The sequence below is a fragment of the Protopterus annectens genome, chromosome 3.part1 (genome assembly GCF_019279795.1).
Source record: "Protopterus annectens isolate FY-2018-M chromosome 3.part1, PAN1.0, whole genome shotgun sequence".
Classification (NCBI taxonomy): domain Eukaryota; kingdom Metazoa; phylum Chordata; order Ceratodontiformes; family Protopteridae; genus Protopterus; species Protopterus annectens.
In genome coordinates this window covers 83,163,357-83,176,204 of record NC_056732.1, presented here as the reverse complement: position 1 = coordinate 83,176,204, position 12,848 = coordinate 83,163,357, and the positions used below count along the sequence as shown (strand labels likewise).

At 37.0% G+C, this 12,848-nt stretch overlaps 1 protein-coding gene across 2 annotated transcripts in view; it reads left to right on the top strand.

The window, feature by feature from the left end:
- LOC122798011 (fer-1-like protein 6) overlaps positions 1-12,848 on the top strand; it is a 1,810,759-nt gene that overhangs the window by 1,596,293 nt on the left and 201,618 nt on the right. For both annotated transcript variants that reach the window (XM_044066595.1, XM_044066597.1), the window contains exon 36: positions 10,105-10,193. In XM_044066595.1, the coding sequence (XP_043922530.1) occupies positions 10,105-10,193 (89 nt within the window). The remainder of the gene's footprint in view (positions 1-10,104; positions 10,194-12,848) is intronic.

Genomic DNA, 12,848 nt, shown 5'->3' with positions numbered 1-12,848 from the left:
TAACATTCATAACAGTGTGGACAGTGCTATATATATATATATATATATATATATATATATATATATATATATATATATATATATATATATACTGCAGTGGTGGTAGGATTGTCATCTCACAGTAAGACATTGTCCTGTTTGATTCTCAGCTAGAGCGTCTTCTGTGTGGAGACATGCGTGAATGGGCGTGCCTTCGTTGAAGGTTGTGTGTCAGGGCCAGCAACTCGGCACGTAAAAAATCTACTGCCAATCATTAGCGGACCAGAGTTTCGCTGTGGCAACCCCTAACCGGGAAAAGCCGAAAGACACAACAACAACATATATATATATATATATATATATGCCATGCACAGTAGTCAGCTAGCTTGTATTGATCATAATGTCACATAAAGGCATAGCAGTGTCCCTTCTAACACCTCTAGCAGATGTTATGGTGCAAGGACAGTCTACGTGATTACCCTCAGAGTGCTGACATGTCATAATAGTCCTACAAGTGTGTTCATGTAGAACCATCTCTGATCACTCTAAATCACATATGTTGTATCAGCTCTGATCACTCTAAATCACATATGTTGTATCAGAGACATGGGATTACTGGTGGTGTTGTTCTGATATTGTCCATGATTGTGCATCCTTCTTTTAATGTTGTAAGAGTGAGGGTATGGATAAAAAGGAAGTAAACAGTAAGGCAATAAAGTAAGCACACTAGAGCTATTGTTTCGTTTGGTCATCAAACAAATGTAATGATAGTGAAAGACATCCTGTGTGTGTGTGTGTGTGTGTGTGTGTGTGTGTGTGTGTGTGTGTGTGTGTGTGTGTGTGTGTGTGTGTGTGTGTGTGTGTGTGTGTACGCGTGTAGACTGGAAACTTTATTTATATGAATTGCATTATTTCAGTTTTTCCCAATGAATATACAACTTGCACAGTAAAATATGATTTTAATTATAACTAGTTAACTCTTGAATTTGAAAAGTTAGAGATGGCTTCTTCGGTGACAAGTTTTGAAATAATAAAAATAATCATTTAGTATCAACCCACTATGAGATTTACTTTTTTGATAAAATGGGTTCTTGCCCTGGGTACTGAAGGACTGTTTGAGTGTTTTATTTTATCCAAATTTGTCATGATTATTTCCCTATAAAGTTTTAATTAATAACATAAAAGAGTTTGCTTAAAAATAAGAAAAAGAAGAAACATACATAACCTTAATCAATTTTCTGTAACTTTAATAAAATCTTAAATTCATGAACTGAATGTATTGTTAGCTGTGATAGTATCTGATTGGTGACATCCCTTGTATTGTGTCAGCCATAAATATTAATGAGGGCAATCTTAACCTTAGTTTAGTTATTAACTTTCTTCTTACAAATCAATCAATTTTAGAAGATTCATCAATAAAAAGAATAAAAATCTGCTTTGTGTTTGCTCTGTTCACCTTTATTATTTATTTAGTGCATAACTGTTCATGCAATACATGAGAAGTGGCTGGTTATAACTTTAGTTTAAGGTGTCATGATAAGAACATTCCATTTCTACGAGATGTTTACTGTGTGATGGATGAAATAGTAATTAAGTGTAATCTCTATTATTTTTCAAAGGGTTTATGATGCAGCAATAATATGAATTAATGCTATGAATGCAATTTAGTTTAGTTCTCTGCCAGGCAAATGAATGTATGAAATGCCCATGAGTTAAATAAAGAATCAATTGATACTGAAAACAACTATTCATTACATAAGTATTTTTAAACCTATATTGCATGTTTTAGTTTGCACCATTGTCTTGAAAAAGGATGATACACCTGTAAGAGTTCTATTTTTATTTTTTCTGTTGATGTGAGAAATTTGTAGTGGGAGATGTGACACTTGACTAGATTGGATTGTGGCTCCAAGAAAAGACTGCATAAATACATAGATAACATCAATACATAGATTACATGCATACAGACAGACAGACAGACACACACACACACACACACACACACACACACACACACACACACACACACACACACACACACATATATATTTTATGTATGTATGTATATTAATTGAATTTGGTATTACTGGCCAAGTAATTGATCAGGTGTTTAACAAAAGTACACTTTACTGAATGCTGGAAGTGGTGTATTTCTGTCAAAATGACGAAATAGCAGGAGATAACATAAATGAACAATGCTGTAAAATTATTCTGTATACTGAATATATTGTGATGTTACTAAAGCATAAATCCTCTCTCCAACAGTCTTTTAATTTCTTTCCTCAGTTCCCATCTGAATTCTCAGAGGAATACTGATAATACTTCACTTTTATCTAGAGGTTTTAGCTCTTCCCTATGTTATGCCATGCAACTTAAACTTATACCAACAGGTAAACTAGACTTTCTGTAAGGATAGGTTCCTAACTCGACATACTGCCAGACTACGGAATAAGTTACTGGTACAAGTCAAGCAAAGTACTGGTTCATCTGAATTTAAGGCTTGTCTTGATGATTGGCTGGGTAAACACAGATTTACACCAAGGTTGCCATATATGGCCTTGCTTGATATGGGAGGTGAGTGCTAGTATGTGCTTGGAAAGGACATCTAAGTGTGTCTTGTTAAAGGTGTAGATGGCTCCGCACCTTATGATGCCTGTGATAACTTACCCAGTATTGCTTCTGTGCTATAAGTGTGTCTTGTTAAAGGTGTAGATGGCTTGGCATCTTATGGTGCCTGTGACAACTTACCCAGTATTCTTTCTGTGCTGCATGTGTGTCTTGTTAAAGGTGTAGATGGCTCGGTATAGTATGGTGCCTGTGATAACTTACCTGGTATTGTTTTGGTGCTATAAGTTTGTCTTGTTAAAAGTGTAGATGACTCGGCATCTTATGGTGTTTGTGATAACTTACCTAGTATTGTTTCTGTGCTATAATTGTGTCTCATTAAAAGTGTAGATGGTTCCAGCATCTTATGGTGTCTGTGATAACTTACCTAGTATTGTTTCTGTGCTATAAGTGTGTCTTGTTAAAGGTGTAGATAGCTCGGCACCTTATGGTATCTGTGATAACTTACCCATTATTGTTTCTATGTTCCCAAGTGGAATAAATACCATATTATTTTCCCAGGGTGCAAAGTGACTTTGCATCTAGAAGTTATACTAAACATTAGTTGGGAAAAAATGAGCTGAATACTGGAAAAAAATTGAATATTCCTAACAAATTGTATGTCTTTCTGTCCCAAGCAGGAGAAATTTGTCACAGGCACCATAAGATGCAAGATGATAATGATAATTTTTGCCCAAGACTTTATATGATGTTGGTAAATGACAAGAACTTCAAAGGAAATATATTTAAGATTTTTAAACACTCTTAAAAGGGGATCATATGGCTAGATTCACCCCTACCAGCTCTGCCATGTGATAGCTGATATTATCTCCTTAGACAAAGGATACAGTTTCCACATCTGAAGTAATATTCTTGTTATTAGCATTTGATAGCTTTCAGCAGTAGAAGTTCTACCAGTTTGAGGGATATTGAACTGCTTTTATTATACTACCTTATTATTTCTAAGTTATCACCAGTAGTGTTATAGGAGGGATGCTTTCAACTGCTTTCATTCAGTCAACTACTATGGTTTGGGATGCCTGGAAAAGATGTTGCTATAGGTAACGCTCCCTAGAAAACTAGAACACCTTATTAATTTTTCTGAATGCCTTTCATGCAAGTCATTTTAGTCAGTGGCACAGGAGATGAGTGGACCTGCATGGGGTTAGACTTAATTTTCATTCATTCTGAAGTATATACCATTTTATTTATTTATTTTATTTATTTATTTACATTTGTTGACCGGGAGTGTCCAACTGGACGTAGGTCCATTTTCAGTGGAGGCCTGGAGAGAAAAGCTCCACAGTTAAAATAAACAGACAGTAGTTACATTGGATTACATAGCAATAAACAATTTAACATAGCAATTACTTACAACATATTTACAGATGAAGAACATAGTACATCAGTAGACAACTAGAATCTTTATCTGTGAAGTACATAACAGACATTAACAAATGTTACAATAAGAAGTTCCTGCTGTATAATAAGTACTAGGCTTATGAGCATCTGAGCTTGCTATAATCAAGTTAGTTAGTAGAGTGGAAAGAAAAGTAGTGGTTGGATGGGGTGGGTGATATTAGAGTGTGAGTTGCAAGGGCATAGCCAGCATGTTTTTAAGTGCACTTTTAGTAAAGTTTTGAAGTGGGTGCATGATGGTGTGGAGGTAATTGTGGGTGGGAGGGAGTTCCATAATTTGGCTATGGTGCAAGAGAATAGTGCTTGACCAGCAGAGTTATTGGCTTTAGTGATCTGCAAGTGATTTTTGTTGCTGGATCTTAGTGATCTGGTGGTGTGATAGGGTTGGAGTAGATTCTGGAGGGATGGGACATTTAATGGATGGTTTACTAGTTTGTGGGCGAGTGAGAGTTGATACCATTGAAGGAGGTGAGGGAGTTCAAGCCAGCCTAGTTCAGCAAGTGAGAGACAGTGATGACTATGGTAGGATGCCCCTGTGGTGAATTTGGCGATTTTGTTGTAGCAGGTCTCTAGCTTGTTTAGATCGCATTGCCTTAGGTTGGTATATATTGGAGAGGCATAAAGTAGGGTGGAGATAAGATGGGAATTTGCTATTGAAATCTTTGTTGCTTTGGTGAGAAGTTGCTTATTTCTGTATAACGCTCCTAGTTTTTTGTGGACTTTTTTAATGGTCATGGATATGTAAATGTCAAATTTTAGTTTATTGTCTATTTCCACTCCTAGCAATTTGGTGTGTTCGGTTGGGTATATAGTGGTGTTGTCTTTTGCTGTGATGTTAAAGTGAGAGTTGTTTTTGAGTATGTTTGGTGGGTTGGAAGATGAGCAGTTTAGTTTTGTTTGGGTTGAGTATTAATTGGGCATTGGATAACCAAGTTTCAACAGAGGAAAAGGCTTCCTGTGTGACTTTTTGCAGTTTGGGTAGGGATTGGGCTGAGCAGATGATGGTTTAGTCATTTGCGTATTGTATGAGTGTGCCATATTTGGTGGCAAAGGCTATATTATTGGTGAAAACAGAGAAGAGTAGAGGTCCAAGGATGGATCCTTGGGGAACCCCTATGGAGACAGGTAGTTGGGGAGATATATCATTCTGCCATACAACGGATTGTTGGCGGTCAGACAGGTAACTCTGAAACCAGTTGGTGACTGATTGAGAGAAAGATAGGTTATTGAGGACAGAGATAATTTGTTTGTATCGGACCATGTCAAATGCTTTAGATAGGTCTAGGAAAGTAGCAGAGGAGAGATAGCCATTGTTTTTATGCTGAAAGATAGTGTTAGTAAAGGACACTAAGGCAGTGGTGGTGCCATGGTTTGGTCAGAAACCATGCTGAGTATTGGAAGGGAGGTTGTTAGTAAGGAGGTAGTCTGAGACCTGAGAGTGTATGCATCTCTCTAGTATTTTGGAGAGTGGAGAGAGAATAGCTATGGGGCAGTAATTGGTTAGTTTTGTGGAGGGTCTGCCTTTGTGGAGGGGAATTATATGTGATACTTTCCACAGTGTGGGAACGTAACTTTCTGACAGAGATCGGTTAATCAAGATGGATACTGGGTAGGCCAGAGCATCAGCTGCGATTTGTAGGTATTCACTTGGGAGGTTGTCTGCTGCTAATTTTGTGGGCTTAAGTTTAGTTAAGAGCTTTTTTATGTTGGAGGTAGGTACAGGAGAAAAAGAGAAGGCAGTGAGGAGATTACTAGTTGAAGGTGTGGGTTGGAGGGGAGGGGGGTTTGTTGTTTAGCTAGTGATAGTATGGTTTGTGTGAAGTGTGTGTTGAATGAGGTAGCAATATTTTCTGAGGAGTGAGGGATGTTAGGAGGAGGGATACTGACTTTACCTGGGTGGAGGATGGAGTTTATGGAGGACCAGAATTGTTTGGGGTTGTGTTGTGGGGAGTCTAGAGCAGACTGGTAGTATTGGAATTTGTCCTGTTTTATTAGCTTTTTGACTCTATTGCATAGTTCTAGGAATTTCTGTCTAGTTGAGGAGGTTTTGGTTTTGCGCCAGTGCTCCCAGGCTTTATCCCTGTTTTTCATTTCAACTTAGTGGTTTTCTGTAGCCATGGGAAGGAATGTGCTTTGGTTCTGGAAAGTCTTATGGGAGCATGGTAATTAAGGATGCTCAGGAAGGTAGTATTAAAAAATTCAACTGCGTCATCAACACTGAGGTACTTTATTGGATGCCAGTTACATTCTTTGAGGGATGAGATGAATGTGAGTGGGTTAAAGTTTAGATTTTTACGTATTTGACGGTAGATGACAGGTTTAGCTTGGTATAGGTATTTTTTTGAGTAGGAATGTTGGGGCGTGATCACTGAGGCTATCTGATAAGCAGCCTGTTATATATGACTGGGGGCACTTACTGACTAGTATCCAATCCAGGGTAGTGTGCTTGCTGGAGTTTTTATTTATCCTGGTTGGCGACTGGACTAGTTGGGTGAAGCCATGAAGGTTTAATTGATGGGTTGGATGGTTGCCAGAACAGGATTGCCAGTCAATATTGAAATCACCTAAAATGATAGTTTCTTGGGGGAGATGGTGGGTAGACCAGCTGAGGAGGTTTTCTAGTGGAGGGATGTTTTGGCCAGGTGGGAAGTAGCATCCAGTTATGTTGATGGTTTTGTTTTGGTTTATTTTGAGATTGGTATATATTATTTCTTCATTGCCTATTTGTGGAGCTGATCATTTTAAGATCTGGATGTTTAGATGCTATTTAAATATTATAACTACACCGCCTCCTTTCTTGTTTAGCTGGTCTACTCTTAGTATGCCATAACTTGTAGGGAGTATTTGCTCACTGGTAATGTGAGGTTTAGCCAGGTTTCTGTCAGGATGACTATATCTGGGGAGTACAAGTCTATGGTGGCATGGAGTTCATGGACTTTGTTGGATATACTTTTAATATGTAGGCTTAGTAGAAGGAAGTCACTTGGCTTTCTATTGGCTGTAATATGGGAGAAGTTGTGGTTTCTAGTCTGATTATGAGGACTGGGGTTGGAGATGGTAGGGCTAGTTTTGATATGCATGAGGTTATTAGTTTTCTCAGTTTTTGAATGTGTTTGTTTATAAGGGAAACTTTATGATTGTGCTCTGTGGGTCATAGGTATGGTGGGAGGGTTACTATGTTAAGTTGTGATGATGCTTTATGTTTGAGTAATATAGTTGGTAGAATATGTGGGGGGTGCATAGGGATGGTTCTTGAGTTGGTGGGAGGGGAGCTGAGAGAGGGTGAGACATGAGTGGTGGTGTGTGTAGTAGTACAGTGGTAGTGGTTGAGTGGGGGAATGATGGAGCTTTGGTAGGATGTAAGATATGCAAGGAGAGTGCATGCAGTGAGCATAGGTAAGGTATGCTTGTACATGTTAGTTGAGGAGGTGTGATAGTACTGGGAAGATGGAGGAGGTAGTGTTGGGTTAGCGCTATGGTTGGCTATTGCAAAGATGAGAGGGGTTTGTGAGTGTAATAAAGGTGGGACCACTGGGGATGGGAGGGAATAGGGGGCAGGGTGGGGAGCGAAGCAGGTAGAGACCCTGTTAGTTGCTCTTATGAGGGGGCTGGAAACAATCAGGTAACAGAGTTAACTGATAAATAAACATATGATAGTGACAAGGGTGGTTGTAGTTTTAAAAATGGTGCCTGCCACAGGTAATATTTATTAACTTTGAGATTGTCTTAAGGTAATAAACAGGGAAGGGGGAGGGGAGAACAAGGGTGTGAGCAGGCAGTTCTTTGTACTGCTGCTAATGAGCCAAAGCAAAGACAAGTTTGTGTTTAAGAAACAATCACAATTGACCAGGGACTGCTCTCTGAAACTGTAAGTCATTTCTTAACCATTTCCCAGGTAGAAAAACAGGATAACCTTGTATCAGTAGGCTACTGTGGTCTCAGTTTAAATTAACAAACACACAGTATTGATCAGTTATGGATACTATTTGCTAACAGAAGGGAATAAGAGAGAAAGTGGAGGATGAGTGTGTGTGTGTGTGTGTGTGTGTGTGTGTGTGTGTGTGTGTGTGTGTGTGTGTGTGTGTGTGTGTGTGTGCGTGTGTGTGAGCATGTGTGTGTGTGTGTGGGGGGGGGGGGGGCTGCTTACAAGCCAAAGCAGAGTGCTCTCTAGGAGAAAATGAATATTGGCTCAAACAGATAGACACATACTCAAAGTTAACTGTAGCTGTTTGCAGACAGTTCAGACCCGGACTGCGCTTTTCTTATAAGAATGATAAAGGTGGTACCGCAGTTGAATACTTAAGGTGGTGTTAGGTTCAAAGTCAACTTTAGCTGTTTGCAGACAGTTCAGACCCAGACTGCGCTTTTCTTATAAGAATGATAAAGGTGGTACCGCAGTTGAATACTTAAGGTGGTGTTAGGTTGGAGAGACACTGAGCTCCTCATGGGGCCTGCAGCAGAGTGGACCTTAATAGGATATTTTATAGCAGTGTTTTCATTTTCTTCTTCCTCTCTGCACCTTACTGTTCAAAAACCTGATAGAGAAATGAGCCATAACAGAAATCATGAGAACCAGCAATATTAGATAAACAACCACTATTCTACCTTTGTAAAATACTCCTAACTGGGTACTTTTGGATATACTGTATCTCTGGATGTAGTATAAATCAGTTTTCATCAAGATGTTTATATTGTATCATAACACTGCCATGGCCATATATTCAGAATACCCCACTGTCCATATACACACACACATGCAGCATAGCATACACACACACATACATATACCGTGTATTAACTTATACATAGAAACACACTATAGCATACACACCATACAGTAACATGCAGAGACAGAGAAAGAAACATGTGCAGACACAGACACACATAAACATGCAATGTCATTACATTTGGTAAATAAACCCTTCATGCAGCTTACAGTATAAAAAATACCCAACTGCAAAATGAAGATGTTATGAAAGACCTTGGAACATGGGTAGGTAACTCCTCCTTGTTTGATCATATCTTAAGAGAAATACACTTACTTGTTAATGTATACACATTTCCAGTGCTTCTATAGTGTTAGCATTTGACATATGTTAAATACTGAAGTCTTTGTAGTTGTGGAAGATAGTTTTGTAAAGCATGATTTTGTAAGCAAGCAGTAAGACTGGATTTGACAAAGGCAATGCTTTATTCATTTCACTTGTAATGTCTATGAGTGACAGACAGTGGTCAAATATTTCTACCTACCAACCAGGCCTGCTATATTTTTAAACATTGCTTACAGTATGTTGTAGAGGTTGCAAAGAATTTAGAGATCTTCATTTTCTCGGGATATATCCATTCATGTCTCAGTTTTAAAAGCAGGTACAGCCTCATAATCATGTGACTGACTATGGCAACTCTAGTTTCACTATATTTTTCACTCTTGGCATGGTAGAGGTCAAGTTACTGGTTGATGTGGGCAAGGTAAGGTTTAGGGGAAAAAGCTTCATTGGTTATTTTGATCAAATGTATTTCTAGCATATGATGGCTAAAAGAAATCATGAATGTTCATTTGTGTTTGCAGAAGATAATAAAAGTTTATGAGATGAAGACAGGGATGTGTAAATGAAGTCATAATCAAAGTGGAATAGTTCTGCTATGGTATGTCTAAAAATGGAGTCTTGGTTCCAAGAATAAGTTAAAAGTATACAGGTCCTTTGTTTTACAAGATTCTCTAAAAGTGGTGCCATTTTTTCATTTGAAACACGAGGATAAAATGTGTTAAATGCATTTATTTGCATGCAGTATTACCATTGTTAGTGCTTCACTGAAAGAAAATATCTTCCAGTGCTGATACCATTTTGCAATTATAACTGAAAGAATCTAAATTTTTATGTTACCCACTGGGAATGTTTTCATGTCACATTTAAAGCTGCATTACTCTAGTTAATATCTCTGTTTGATGGATGCATTTTAGTCCTAATATTTTTAATGCTTGCCTTTATTTCATTAAATATAAAATTCCAAAATGAAAGAAAGAACCCCATTCTTTCTTGCAGTCCCAGACTATGTTGATTTCCTTGATGAATGAGCAAATCCCTTTTTTTATCTCTTCAGGGACGTGTACAGATGTGGGTGGACATGTTTCCTTCTGATATGCCTGCTCCAGGACCTCCGGTTGACATTTCTCCACGTAAACCTAAAGGGTATGCATCTATTACATAGGCAGTATCAGTAAGCATGCAACCTCATGTGGATATGAGAAAGGTTTCCATTTACTTCATATAAACTTCTAGAATAGTATAAATATCATGGAATAAAATCTGCCAGAAAGGTTTGTTTCTTTTCATTTTTGTGTACATGGTAGGTTTTTATATTGAGAAAACGTTGCTCATATATGCATATTCAAAAGCAAATTATTTAGCTCCATTTTATAAAATGCAGTGGCATGGTTTAACACATTAAAACATCTTAAAAAGAAAGATATTTTAAATTTTAATATTGTTTATGTTTTTTTTGTGATCTGTGGCATACCGGGACAATGGCATGGATTTGTTTTGTTTTGTTTATGAGAGTTTTTATTTCTGCATTATTGAGCCTTCATATAACATCTATTGATCTTGGTATAGCGGTATAGAACAAATGAGAAAAGTACACTCATTATCTGGATACATATTAAATTATGTATAGCTTTATAAGAAGTATAACTATTTTATTGAAATTTAGTATAAATAAGCTATATATATATATATATATATATATATATATATATATATATATATTTTTTTTTTTTTTTCCCCTAGGTTCATAGATTAGTACTAGCTGACATCTGCTCTGCCCACATTTATCTATTTGTTTTCCTATATTCTTCCCTCTCTACACCAGTAAAGAGGATATGGAGAAATCCTGCTGTAACCCTTGAACAGGTGGGACCTCCATCTCCGGATAGAGAATGGCCTTAACTGTCTTTCATAGTTATCATCATCACCCCTTTAAGAAGGATGATACCTGGGAAGTAATTATCATATATAAGGAAATGGTTGGGTTTTATATGTGTAAAGGATGGGAAAACTCTAAATGGTTCAGTGCAAGCATGATGTCAGGACCATCACTGCCTACACTGACAACTTGATGATGGCCCTTCAGCTACAAAGCAATCAATAACCTGTTCGCAATGAGAGAGACACTCCTTGTCTTCACTAAAGAGTGCCTTGATTACAAGGAGAAACCACATCCTCTACTCACCAGCAGGGTAAACAAGCTCACTTCTTGACACTTACTTCTATTCCCTACCCAACTCCACTGTGTCTTTAAACATTTTTATACATTTTATCATGCGGTATGACTAGACTGTTTAAGTTTAAGGAATGATGTATTCTGTTTTCATTACCTGATGAATTACTTTTTGTGTGGAAGCTTGTAATTTGGATTTTTAGTATTTTAATTAAAGCTGCATTTTTTTCTGGATCCAGTAACCAACTTTATATTTAGATTTAATTGGCTGAAAATTAATCTTCTGCAGGTACTTGATAAACTTGGTTTTAGAAGTAAACAGTGTTTGGTGATAGTGTGTTTTTCATTTGTTATTGTAATCATTACTCCTTTTATTTATTTAATTTGTCAGCATTTTACACTTAATATAGTCTCTTGCCTTTATTATTTCTCATTTCTCACCACTACAATCTGTCATATGTAAAACAAATGCTCATTACATATTCTTCAGGTGCAATCTCATCTTGCCCTTCTCCCTGTATTTTTTTCCTTCTGCTTTCTTCATTTCTTCTCCAAGTGACTCTGGTCTTACAAGGTACCTTGTTTTTGAAGATGTGTTTAAACAACAGACTAGCTGTATGTTTAACATAAGAAGTTCTGAAGTTCTACACAGACTATTGGTACATTACCAGTTGCTGTTTATGGTGTATACTGGCATCCTTTATGAAGTATTCCATTACTCCCTTGGTTTTTGGCTCAAGCTGAGTCAATGCACAGACTAATTCGAGATCACAGAATCTTTAAAATGTCACCTATTGAAGGCTAGAATATTGTTATTCTTTAGTGTCTATAATGTGTAAAATGCTACAAATAATTTCTCAAAATATTGTGACAATACATGTGAAGACTTGGAAAATAATGGTTTTGCAAAAGGGCAGTTTGCATAATTAGTGGAAGCTAAGTCTTTTGTTGCTTTGTATTGGCCTGCCCACAAAATGTGTATGTGTTTCACAACAGTAAAAAGAAGTCAATCCAAACTGAAGGTGGTATATCAAACAACTGAATACAAAAAACACCAAATACACTTCTCAGAAACACAATGCAAAGAAATAGTGTACAGATACTTTTATTCTCTGCTTTCATCCAGTGGACTTCATCAGAATAATTCACAGTAAAAACCATCACTATTTATATTTAAGTTAACCAATGAACACCAACTTACAATTAAGCAATTATTTAATAAACAAAGATTGATGAATTTGTTATGATATAAAGAGTAAGCTTTTTAACATACAAAGTACTCTGTAAAGGCTGTTTTAGCAGAGGTGCTAGGAGATATCAGTGCTACTGTTTGTATTATTTTATGGTCAAGATTGGTTTGCTGCAATTTTTTAAGCATATTGTTGGACTGAGTTTTCTTGCTGCTATATAACATTTGCTGAGTTGCACTAAATGTTTTTTTGGCTGCTACAAGTTTAACAACCTATGAATTATGAATAAACGGAATTACGTCCAGTAACTAGGAGTGTGGAGTTCTCTGGTTTGAGTGGTTCTTTTTTTTGGTGTCTTTTCAGTGGTTTATATAGAATTATTTAATAAACACTTAATGAAAAACAACTATAAAAACTTGTATCTAAAATTTATAAAAA